This window comes from Rattus norvegicus, chromosome 9 (assembly GCF_021556685.1).
Source record: "Rattus norvegicus strain SHRSP/BbbUtx chromosome 9, alternate assembly SHRSP_T2T, whole genome shotgun sequence".
NCBI classification, from domain to species: domain Eukaryota; kingdom Metazoa; phylum Chordata; class Mammalia; order Rodentia; family Muridae; genus Rattus; species Rattus norvegicus.
This window is the reverse complement of record NC_141542.1, coordinates 70,177,953-70,190,227: the sequence shown is the minus strand read 5'-3', so window position 1 is coordinate 70,190,227 and position 12,275 is coordinate 70,177,953. Positions and strand designations below refer to the sequence as shown.

At 41.7% G+C, this 12,275-nt stretch overlaps 1 protein-coding gene across 1 annotated transcript in view; it reads left to right on the top strand.

Annotated features, from left to right (window-relative positions):
• Positions 1-12,275, top strand: part of Dnah7 (dynein, axonemal, heavy chain 7) — a 305,586-nt gene that overhangs the window by 245,852 nt on the left and 47,459 nt on the right. The window contains 3 exon segments of the mRNA NM_001419550.1: positions 5,744-5,920; positions 8,172-8,333; positions 9,183-9,383. Coding sequence (NP_001406479.1) covers positions 5,744-5,920; positions 8,172-8,333; positions 9,183-9,383 — 540 coding nt within the window.

Genomic DNA, 12,275 nt, shown 5'->3' with positions numbered 1-12,275 from the left:
GTATGCAGTGTTCAGAGTCATTTACAAAATAAAGAGCTTCTGGCCACAATTCTATCATTCTGAACTGTAAACAAAAGTCAAATCCATCAGCCTTCAATAAGAAACTTGTCAGATGCAAGTTAATAAACATCTCTGACCTCAGATGAATGCTGTAGGAATTTGCACTGAACAGAAAAGCAAGCATAGAAAAAGCAGGGGCTTCTCTGCTGCCTTTGAGAAGATGGCTGCCACAATGAGTTTGAAATCTTTGCTACTGACAGATCTCATTTTACAAACCTAATGCTGGGATGATCAGATTGCTGGCGCAGACACATCTATCATCTGGTGAGCCTTTACCTTGGGAGTTCTAGTCTCCTGTTGGGAAGCAAGCAAGTTCTGTTCTGTTACAGTTTGAAATGTGAAATGGTGGAATTTATCTCCTCTCCTCTTGTCGAGAGACGCTCACATTCCTAACTGGGCTCTCCAGCGCTAACAGACACAAGAATCACTGCACTGCACAATTAGCCATGTCTACCTGTGCAGGTAAACCAGCAGGCCCCTCTTTCAAAAACTCGGCCATTCCTACAACAAACTAGCTGTTAGGAAACTTCAGGTCTCTGGACCTGTCATTTTGTTTGCAAGACTATAATTTTGGGATGAGGTTAAAGCTGACTTGGGGAGGAAAGATGCTGTCGAACAAGTGCTATGTTTTGTTGTTTTAATCTGATGAGGGAAGAAAATCCCTTTGTGTAAAGCATGGTAATGAGAAAGACAAGAATAAGGCCTAGGGTAGGAAATTAGGATATTTTTAATATTTTTGCAGTGAGTTTGACACTTGTGATTATTCAAAGGAGATGAAGCATAAAGTAATTATCTAGAAACCAGCCGAGCGTGTACACATGTGTGTATGTGTATGCATATGAATATAAGTATATATGTTCGTGTGTGTGTGTGTGTGTGTGTGTGTGTGTGTGTGTGTGTATGTATGTGAATTCATCCTTTGATGTTTTGATGCTGTTTAGAATTTCTGGAATTAGAGTCTATAAAATTTTAGTCTTGAGACTGTATTTATGCATTGTGTGGATACTGGGTCTGAATGAACAGTATATGCTATCTTGTCGCATAGGTCCTTGTTATATACTTTGGATGGTTGCTTTTGAGACGTTCTCACTGCACAGGCCAGGCTGACTTCCAACTCAAGGTGTTCCTGCCTGAGCCTCTGGAATGCTGGGGCAGGCATGTGCCATCCACTACACATGCCTTTATCATAGCACTTATACGTGTGCCTACTCATCTATACCTTTGTTGTATATGTATATACATATGTATATGTATATGAGTCTAAGAAAGTATTGAAAACAGATTCAAAAGCCTAGTTTGGACCAGCAAGATGACTCAGTGGATAAAGGTACCTCCTTAAGCCTAGTGACTTGAGTTAGAACCCCAGAACCCACAAGGGAGGAGGAGTGAAGTCCAGCAAGCTGACCTTTAACCTCCACTCTCTCTATAGGCATGCCCGCTCTCCGCCTTGCAACACACACCAAATAGACAGACAAATAAATAAATAAAGTCTAACTTGAATCTGGCTATTTCTCCATTGGTTCTTAGCATTCCTAGCCCGACACATGTGCAAGAAAACACATGTGCCTGACTCTAAAAAGCACTGTGATATGCTGATGACTTTACTCACACATCTTGTCCAAGTAGATGTTACAGAGAACATATAACTGGTGTTTGGAGGCACTTTTAACTGTTTCCAGAGGATACTACCTTTTTTAGATACTAGGCACTTGTAAATTGCTCCTGGAGTTGAGGAATGTTCTAGGCATGTGGAATTGCTATCCTGGGTTGGGAAGGTGGGCGGGGGGGGGGGGGTGTTATATGTCTGTGCAGTCCCTTCCTTGTATAATGGCAAGTTAATGACTGTGGGGTCCTCACAAGCGCCTTCCATTACTCCTTCCTCCGAGGTAGTCTGTGTTCTGTCCTATTGCTGACATGTTTGACTCACCACCTCCTTTATGATAATTAAGCTCTTACGGAGGTGCTCACGGTGTTCTGTATGGCAGGACTGATTGGTTTGTGAGAACGAGATAAAGAAACAGAGAGCTACTATCTGTGCCTTCAAATTTTGAGCAGACATATGTTTTAGAGCAGGGTTAAAAGTGCATTTGGTAGCTACTGCTTAAGACCTAAGCTGAAGTTAGGTAATTAAATAAATTATATGTATGTTGTTAGTCATAGGAACATCTGTAGCTGTAACTTGTTATCAAAGAGAATATGAATTTCAAAAACTGTAAGTGTGTGTGAAATCAAAATATGGATCTTTAAAGAAGCTGGGTTAAAGAAGGCTTTGAAGGAGTCTATTGGCATTTCAGTAGTGCAGTGCGCCAGTCTTAATTCTGCTTGGTGTTCCTATATTCAAAGGAGAAAATTGAATATTCAGCAGAGCAAGGCAAGCAAAAAAATGCTCTCAAGGGATCTGGTGCTGTATTAGTCAAATGCTGGGACTTCCTACGTTCAGTTCCAAGTGTATACATGCTGTTCTTAGAAGTCAAAGAGGAGACAGACATTGTTTGTTGACCCTTTGCCCATGCTTGACATTGACAGGATTTAATTCCATCATTGGTGTGACATAAATCTGAAGAATAGTGTAATAAATTTAACCCAGCATAAAACTACATTTTACTTACCTAGAAAAATGATTTGGTAGCTTTGTTCTTACCTGTTAGAAAACCATTTCAACTGAGCATCACAAATGGATCTCTGGACAGTGCAAAGACAGAGGAAGGCCTTCCAGGAAATGAGGACACTGGTGTCTGCTGAACTGTTTGCCTCACTTTCCTTCTTCAAACCTAAGCTTCTGAAATTATGCCTTTCTTTCTTTTTTTTTAACATTCATGCTCACTTTATTTATATTTTTTAATATTTTATTATATATTTCTTTACTTACATTTCAAAGGTTATTCCCCTTCCCGGTTTCTTGTCCATAAGCCCCCATTCCCTCCCCTACCCCTTCCCCATACTAGTATTCCCCCCGATACATCCCCCTTATTGCCCTCCCCCATATTCACCTTCACTGGGGGTCCAACCTTGGCAAGGGCAAGGGCTTTCCCTTGCACTGGTGCCCCAACAAGGCTATTCTCTGCTATGCATGCAGTTGGAGCCCTGGGTCAGTCCATGTATAGTCTTTGGGTAGTGGCTCAGTCCCTGGAAGCTCTGGTTGGTTGGCATTGTTGTTCTTATGGGGTTGCAAGCTCCTTCAACTCTTTCAATACTTCCTCTAATTCCCCCCATGGGGGTCCTATTCTCAGTTTGGTGGTTTGCTGCTAGCATTGACCTCTGTATTGGACATGCTCTGGATGTGTCTCTCAGGAGATATCTATATCCTGTCCCTTTCAGCATGCACTTTTTAGCTTCATCAATCTTATCTAGTTTTGGTGGCTGTATATATATGGGCCACATGTGCGTCAGGCTCTTAATGGCCACTCCTTGAGTTGCTGCTCTAAACTTTGCTTCTATATCCTCTCCTATGAATATTTTTCCCCTTTTACGAAGGAGTGGGAGCATCTGCATTTTTGTCATCCTTCTTCTTGAGCTTCCTGTGGTCTGTGGATTGCATCTTGGGTAATTCGAGCTTTTTTGGCTAATATCCACTTATCAATGAGTGCATACCAAGTGTGTTTTTCTGTGATTGAATAACCTCACTCAGGATGATATTTTCTAGTTCCATCCATTTGTCTATGAATTTCACGGAGTCATTGTTTTTGATAGCTGAGTAGTACTCCGTTGTGTAGATGTACCACATTTTTTAAATCCATTCCTCTGTTGAAGGGTACCTGGGTTCTTTCCAGCTTCTGGCTATTATAAATAAGCTGCTATGAACATAGTGGAGCAAGTGTCTTTGTTGGATGTTGGAGCATCTTTTGGGTATATGCCCAAGAGAGGTATAGCTGGGTCCTCAGGTAGTGTAATGTCCAATTTTCTGAGGAGCCTCCAGACTGATTTCCAGAGTGATTGTACCTATTTGCAATCCCACCAACAATGGAGGAGTGTTCCTCTTTCTCCACATCCTCGGCAGCATCTGCTGTCACCTGAGTTTTTTATCTTAGCCATTCTGACTGGTGTGAGGTAGAATCTCAGGATTGTTTTGATTTGCATTTCCCTGATGACTAAGGATGTTGAACATTTCTTTAGGTGTTTTTTGGCCATTCGATAATCCTCAGCTGAGAATCTTTTGTTTAGCTCTGTACCCCATTTTTTAATAGGGTGATTTGGCTTTCTGGAGTCTTACTTCTTAAGTTCTTTGTATATTTTGGATATTAGCCCTCTATCAGATGTAGGATTGGTAAGGATCTTTTCCAAACCTATTGGTTGCCATTTTGTCCTAATGACAGTGTCTTTTGCTTTACAAAAGCGTTGCAGTTCTATGAGGTTCCATTTGTCAATTCTTGATCTTAGAGCATAAACCATTGGTGTTTTGTTCAGGAAAATTTCCCCAGTGCCCATGTGTTCAAGACTCTTCCCCACTTTTTCTTCTATTAGTTTGAGTGTATCTGGTTTGATGTGGAGGTCCTTGATCCACTTGGACTTAAGCTTTGTACATGGTGATAAGAATGGATCAATTTGTGACCTCGGGATATCTGCAGTCCTGGGTGGTCCACTCTCTTCTCCATAGGATTTGGGTGCAGGGAACTGTGGGATGGTATCAGTTCACTTCTGGGCAGAGCCAGGAACAGGAAGTGCTGTGACCCAGAGGACCTCTGCCTCTGTGTATCCTGAATCCACCAGTCAGGTCACTTGGTAGCAGAAAAGTGGGTCTTACTTCTGCTCTCAGCTGTGGAGGCGCTCCTGGAGACCGTCTTCTAGCTCTAGGTGCGGGCCAAATTATGCCTTCTTCTTCAATGTTTTATTAAGCTCTGAAGGAACCATCAGCATTGACAAAGGGCAAGCAAGAAGGTGAAGTGTTTAGAGTTAAAGGGCGCGTCTGCAGTTTGTTGAGATCAGAACTAGAGTCATGTCCTGTTTAGGTCACATCTGGGTCATAATTAACTGGCATTACAACCCTCAAATGCCAGGGGTAGCTCTTCACTGGAAAATAGGGGATGGAACAGATGAGCTGACTGTGGCCTTACTATCAGCACATATCCACTCCTGCAGAGACCCCAAGTCATAGAGTTTTACTTTTTCCAACAGGTTTCAAGAACATTCTCCTGACAGAAAATCTGCCAATAAAGAATGGCTTGTTTCTTAGTAAATAGCTGTGTGTGTGTGTGTGTGTGTGTGTGTGTGTGTGTGTGTGTGTGTGTGTGTGTTTACAGAGCACTGCTTCCTTAAAACCTTGATGGGAACATAATCAGTGTTTTAAAACCAAAAGGTCTCAACCCTCCACAAAGAACTACAGACAAAGGAATCATGGGAGTGGGAGAAATGGTCTTTGAATTTGGTGTCTCCTAAAAGTCATCAGTTATTATTTGAATCATCTATAATTGTTTTTCTGAAAGGCATTTATGGGCAGAGTAACACCCTAGAACTTCCACTGTTAGCACCTAATCTATATAGGGAGAGTCCAGTTCATTTTATATTGAGAACAGGGTCTTGCGATATAGCCCAGCCTGGGCGTGAACTGGTAAACTTCCGTCCTTAGACTCTGCAGTGCTGAGATCACATGCATATGCTGGCATACTTACTGATTGTTTTGTTTTAAAATGCCTGGACGCTTTAATTATTTTAACTATTCTTTCAAATATATTCTTGTCTCTCTTAGGTTATTCCAATGCTGCAGGAATTCATAATCAAGAAGTTGGGGCGCTCTTTCATTGAGCCGCCCCCCTTTGACCTGGCCAAGGCATTTGGGGACAGTAACTGTTGTGCACCTTTGATCTTTGTGCTCTCCCCTGGAGCGGATCCCATGAATGCTCTTCTGAAATTCGCTGATGACCAGGTACTTCACAGCACAGCGTTATCTGACACTGTTAGATTCCTTTATACTAATTATTTTTTGCTCTAACCAATGTCTTAAAGGATGAGAAAGCTAAAAATTGTCACTCAGCCACAGGAAAGGCTTGGGAATTCTGAAATATGACAGAGTCCCAAGAAAATGATACTCAATGGCAGTACTTACATTAAAAGTAGCTCCTAAAATACTTGTGAAAGTAAAATCCGGTGTCTTTGGTTGTGGTGGCATGCGCTATTAGGATTTGCTAAAGGAGGAAGAGGCATGGGGATCATGAGTTTGAGACCAACCTATACTAAAATTGGGGGTTGAGGAACATTTGCCTCTCCCAACAAACATAGCGTTTATGCAAGTACATGGACTTGGTTGATTTAAATTCAGGCAGTAACTCCAGGGTGAGCCTTCTAGTTGCTCCTCTCTCCCTAGTCTCTAAAGGGGGCCAGCCATCTTTGACCTTCAGAGCAGCTATGTATTAGAGCCTCATTGCCAGTGGAGTAAGTTCAATTGTCTACACTTGTTAGAGATTTTAAAACATATTGAAATTAATTTGCTATAAGTGTTCTTATGCTATACTGTCTAGAAGAAGTAGTGAGCAGGTTTTTGGATGGTTCTGAGTTGATGTTCCTCATTTTGGTATGATCTAAACAGCTTCTGGCAGTTTCTAAAACCGTCAGGAACATTTGCATCGAGTTCTTGACCTATAATGAACTTTAGTGGATTGAGGTCATGACCTACAGTGAACTTTGGGGGTAAATTTTTCTTTGTAATTATACAGAAGGCTTTAAAGTAAATGGTTGCATCTTGATTTCATAGTGAGCAATACTAAAGCAAAGAGAGGATAGCTTCCTGAAAGTCACATGACTTTAAAATTAAAGTGGTCTCCATTGAGTCTCTTTACGCTTGAATAGCCTGGATTCTGTGTGAGTGTTATGACTGTCTGATATTGTCCTCTGTTATTTCAGAAGGTACGGATGCCATGATTACAGACAGAGATGCTTTAAGTAGCATGACCATTCATTTGTAAGGCCATCCCAGTTAGACTGTGGAGTACTGCAAAATGGAAGCTGGCCACTGGTTGGGACAGGGATACTGGACATGAGATGAGAAATGTGGCGGCAGATCTGGAGTGGAGGGGGTAGCTCCAAGTGTCTGTCATTCATGGGGCTTACCTCTGAAAACCAACATTGCTTCAGCATCCTTTTGAGCTCTGCTTTTTCTGTGTGTCTCCTTGGCGTTAGGCAGTCTTGTCATTCTCTGGGGCTATGTCTGTCGTCCTTCTGCACTGTCTCCAGCTTCTACCTCCACTTTTTTTTCCCCAAAGTGTTTTTCTTTCTCACAGTCTTAGTGACTGTGATAGTTTAAATATGCTTGGCCCAAGGAGTGACACTATTTGGAGGTGTGGCCTTGTTGGAGTAGGCGTGGCCTCGTTGGAGGAGTTGTATCACTGTGGGCATGGGCTTAAGATCCTCATCCCCGGTGTCTGGAAGCCAGTCTTCTTCTAGCAGCCTCAGATGAAGATACAGAACTCTCAGCTCCTCCTGCACCAGGCCTGCCTGGATGCTGCCATGTTCCCACCTTGATGATAATGGACTGAACCTTTGAACCTATAAGCCAGGCCCAATTTAATGTCCTTATAAGAGCTGCCTTGGTCATGGCGTCTGTTCACAGCAGTAAAACCCCAAGACAGTGAATATATGCAATAAGCAGTTGGAGGGGGACCAAGACTCATTCTTCCACTGCCTCTGCCACTGGGGCCTCTTCCAGGAAGTCCAGGGACAACTACCCCTAAAATAAGGAGATCCAAAAGCCACAGCCAAGCTGGGGAAACATCCACACAGCATTTCTGAAGGAAGTTGTTGACTGGAAGTCAGTGGTTAATGCTTTTGTTCTTCTAATTTTAGGAGTATCTAAAGTAGCTGACACACTTGCTCAAGGTGGCCGGGCAATTTCATCTTCCAATTCATGTTTTCCTTCTTAGCTTTTGGGGTTTCCTTCTGTGTTTTAGGGGTTGCTAATGACAGCTGTGTCCTTTGATCTGAAAATTTATTAAAAAGTCTTAATATTTTTTTTATTTTCTATATCTTATGTCAACAGCCAAAGATCCTTCAGAATTTTCCTCTTATCACCATGATCATTTCTACACCATTTCACCTAAGTATTGATTGACGCGTGTTTACGTTATATCTGTTTGGACCAAAGTATGATGTTAACACGACATCTTTGTTGTTCTTGTACGCAGGGATACGGGGGCTCAAAACTTAGCTCTCTATCTCTGGGCCAAGGCCAAGGGCCAATCGCTATGAAGATGTTAGAGAAAGCTGTCAAGGATGGAACATGGGTTGTTCTTCAAAACTGCCACCTTGCCACCTCTTGGATGCCAACTCTTGAGAAAGTTTGTGAGGTAAAAATGCAGATATAAACATATTAGTGTGTACCTCTCCCAGTCTCATTCTTGTATACATACCACCCAAATGCCTTGTTTTTCTTCTGTCATTTGGCAGGCTTCAGGTTAAGGTTGTAGTTGGATCACAATAAACATGGATTCATATTAAAAACTTTGCCTAAAAGAAATAGAGGCAGATACACAGACAGGCTACAGCAGATACCTTTCACACAGAGGAATGCTAATATTGTATTTCAGAATGTCCATGACGCAGAGGAACAGGCCTCAGCAGCTATTCCTAGGCCTTAACATCACAGTGCTAATGGAGGGCTCTGTGACCTCTAGCGTTCACTATAGAGGTAATAGTGATAAATATTGAGGCTTCAGGATACACTAGCTCTTACCCTTTAAAACATCCTTCTCTCTCAAACAAATGATTCTAGTTCGGAGTAATATTGATTTGTCTTCAGTGTCACTTAACTCCCAAACTCCCAAATCTGGCTGCAGCAAGAGGAGGTTAGTCTTAATCTAGCTGTGGGTAAAGAATTATTTTTTAAATATTTCAGAAACATCAGTTCAGGCATGAACACATTAGGAAGGCTTTAGTCTTTGAGCCCACTCTGAACTACTTAGCACTTCTGTAAGCTGTAAAGTCATGTGAATTAATTTTATCAGTTGAGTGACAACAATCTGGGCCTTTTCAGTGAAGCATGGTGACTCAGAAACGAATGCTGAGCTTTTGCTTAAATTGCAACAATTCCATCTCTGTTTTATAGATGTTTCTTTCCCCTTCCAGACTGTTCCTTACAGACGTTGAGATGACTCTTGAGTCTTACTCATGCTTGTTTGTGATTTATTTACTCACAGGAGTTAAGCCCAGAATCAACACACCCTGATTTCCGAATCTGGCTGACGAGTTACCCATCTCCAAATTTCCCTGTGTCGGTCCTGCAGAATGGAGTAAAAATGACCAACGAAGCACCGAAAGGACTGCGGGCTAATATCATCCGATCATACCTCATGGACCCGATCTCTGACCCTGAATTCTTTGGCAGCTGCAGGAAGCCTGTTAGTGATGGCTGAGTTCTGTCACCCCAGCCCTGTAGAACAATTCAAGTGGCCCCTAGTGATCAGGGATGTGTGCACAGAGTAAAACTACAAATTAAATAGGCCCCCTGCTCTGCAGCACAGTTGGTTTTGATTACTGATTATTGACTGTGCTGAAGTCAATTTTATTAATATTTTATTTTAATTTTACTGCCAGCCCCAGTCCTACTCAGCTGAGAGACTATGGAGTATCATTAATAATGTAGGCTTCTGTTGAGAGAGTCAGCTGTAAGCCATTCCCAGCGCAAATCTGCAAGGCTGGAGAACTTGTTCCAGGATATGAGCTGAGCCCTTTGCTATCTGGAACCATAGCTCTAAATTAAAACATAAAAACATTTCCTCCACATAATCATAATGAGAGCCAAAATGGTTTTCCTCCTCAATTGATGGGACTCATAAGGGTCTTTTCCGGAGCCACTGGCAAGCAGGGAAAACACCCACTGTTTTCATGATTAGAATTCTGTCTGAATGTCTGTGACCCAAAATTGTTTCATGATGTTTTGCTGTAATTAAAAATGGAAGGGCTCTTTTATATGAAGGGTTATGAACCCTGATGAGTTTTGCCATTCGAAAGCTCATAGTTGTTCATACACATAGAAGTCTGAACATTACTTAAGTGCACAACAGGAGAAACACTAATGTACTTTCTTTAAGCAAAAATTTGCACATACACACACTCATGCACACACAAAAGAAAAGAAAAAAGAAAGACATCTACACATATACATTCAAAGCTGAGTTCACCTTGTCCTGAGCCTCCTGAACCTGTGTATGGCTGGCTTTTGTATTGATGAGGCTTGGTAAAAGCTGATAACTGCCAGAGTTAGTGGGGGCATCTCTCCGTATGATAGACTGAACACAGCCCCCTTGGCAAGTGTAACTTACCTTCTCTTTCTTTTCGATTAAAGGGTCTCTCCCAGAGTAATCACATTTTAGAGGTAGAGGCATTTATGAAACAGCTCCCACCCAAAATATAATCTCATTAAATTCTACAGCACTTTACAACTTTACATTTTAACTTTTATTTGAAAATGATGTTAATATTTACAGGAAAATTGAAAATACTAAAAGAGTATAAGGGACAATCTATGTCCTTCACTTGCTATTAATTTTACTCCACTTGGTTTATTCTTTTGTGTTTCCCCTCTATGTACTCAAATACATTAATATCTGTGTATATATTCATTAGTCTCTCTGTGTCTCTGAGTCTCTGTGTCTGTGTGTCTGTCTGTCCACTCTCTTTTCTCTCCCCCATCTCTCTCTCTCTCTCTCTCTCTCTCTCTCTCTCTCTCTCTCTCTGTGTGTGTGTGTGTGTGTGTGTGTGTGTGTGTGTAAAACATCAGTTGAAGGCAAACTAGATCTATCTTGACCCCTTATCCTTAAATACTTTTGGAAATTCCTAACCCTTTGATATAGAGACACAATGTTGATACCTACAAAGTTCATACTTGCAACCCATGTAGTAAAGTTATCCAAAACTCTCAGAATATTTAAACTTTTATGTTGGGTCACGTTCATAGGTGTTTTGGGGTGCATGAGGCCTGCAGGCCCCATGTCAGATACATTTATGTATGTTTTAGGAATAGGGACATTGTCTTACCTTAGTATCGTCATTACCCTTTGTAAATGTAACTGTCATGTCAATCTCTCGTGTGGTTCAGTGTTGTCAGCTAATGGCCTCATTTCGTCGTCTGTAAGAGAGTTGGTGTAAGTCCAGGGTCACACTTCTTTCTTATGTCTGTTTTACTTTCTTCATGCTGTTTATGCTTCATCCCTGTGGTGCTGGAGATCAAACCCAAGCCTGCGCATGCTTGGCAACTGTCCTGCCTCCAGCTTGCTCCCAGGAGTCTGCTTTCTTTAACCAGAAGCATTTCCTCGGCCCTCCTTGCCTTACAACACTGTCATCTTAAAGAACGCACTTCATGATATTGTTTTAGCATGGAATTTTCCTCACTCAGCATCTGTGTGACATTTTCTAATGATTAGGTTCAGTTATTTTTTATTCTTAGCCAAATTATTAAGTAGGTGATGCTGTGCCTCAGTGGATGAAACTAATTTTGATCATTGATTAATTTCCCCACTGTTTGATAATTGGTTTTTCTCTTTCATGTGGGGGGGACGTCCTACCTTCCATCCATATTTAGTATTCACTGAGCGTTCCCACTCTCTGGGTTGGTCCTTAAGTGGCATCCCTCAGCTGCAGCACTCGGAATGTTCAGTGCTTGGCACTTACTCCTCTAAGCAGTGGCTTCTTCCAATGTTGGTATGGACATAGGGTTTACTGATCCACCCACCTCCAATGATTTGCAATTCATTGGTCAAAAACTTTATACTCATATTATTCCAATTTAGTCAATGGAGCTCCATTAAACTGGTTTCTGAATGTATTTCAGCTTTAGGAAGTCTATGCTGTTAGCAGCTCTCACTTTCTAATTGTAAGATATTACCAGGCTCAGCTTGGAGCTTTCATGATTCTGTCACAGAGCCAGCCAGACATTTTTCCAAAGAGCTCTGCTTTTTTTGAGTGGTTAATGGTATTGAAGAATTCAATGGATATTAGATGACTTCGTTGGTACTTAAATATAGACACATAGCCAGGAATAGTGGTGTACTGTAGTGAGAAATAATAAAAAAGGAGTTACCATCCCACATTACCACCTGCTATTCTCTTGGGCCCAGCAGTCTCGCTGCCTCTATGGCTAGCCCCAACAGCGACCACCCATCTCGCTAAGTCATTATGGCGGGCCACTGCCACACCACCCCATGTAATGACCGACCATCTCACTGTTCACAATTCCCAGTAACCCATTAAAATCAAAACTCTTGAGGCTTGTAATTTATCAATCAAATTTA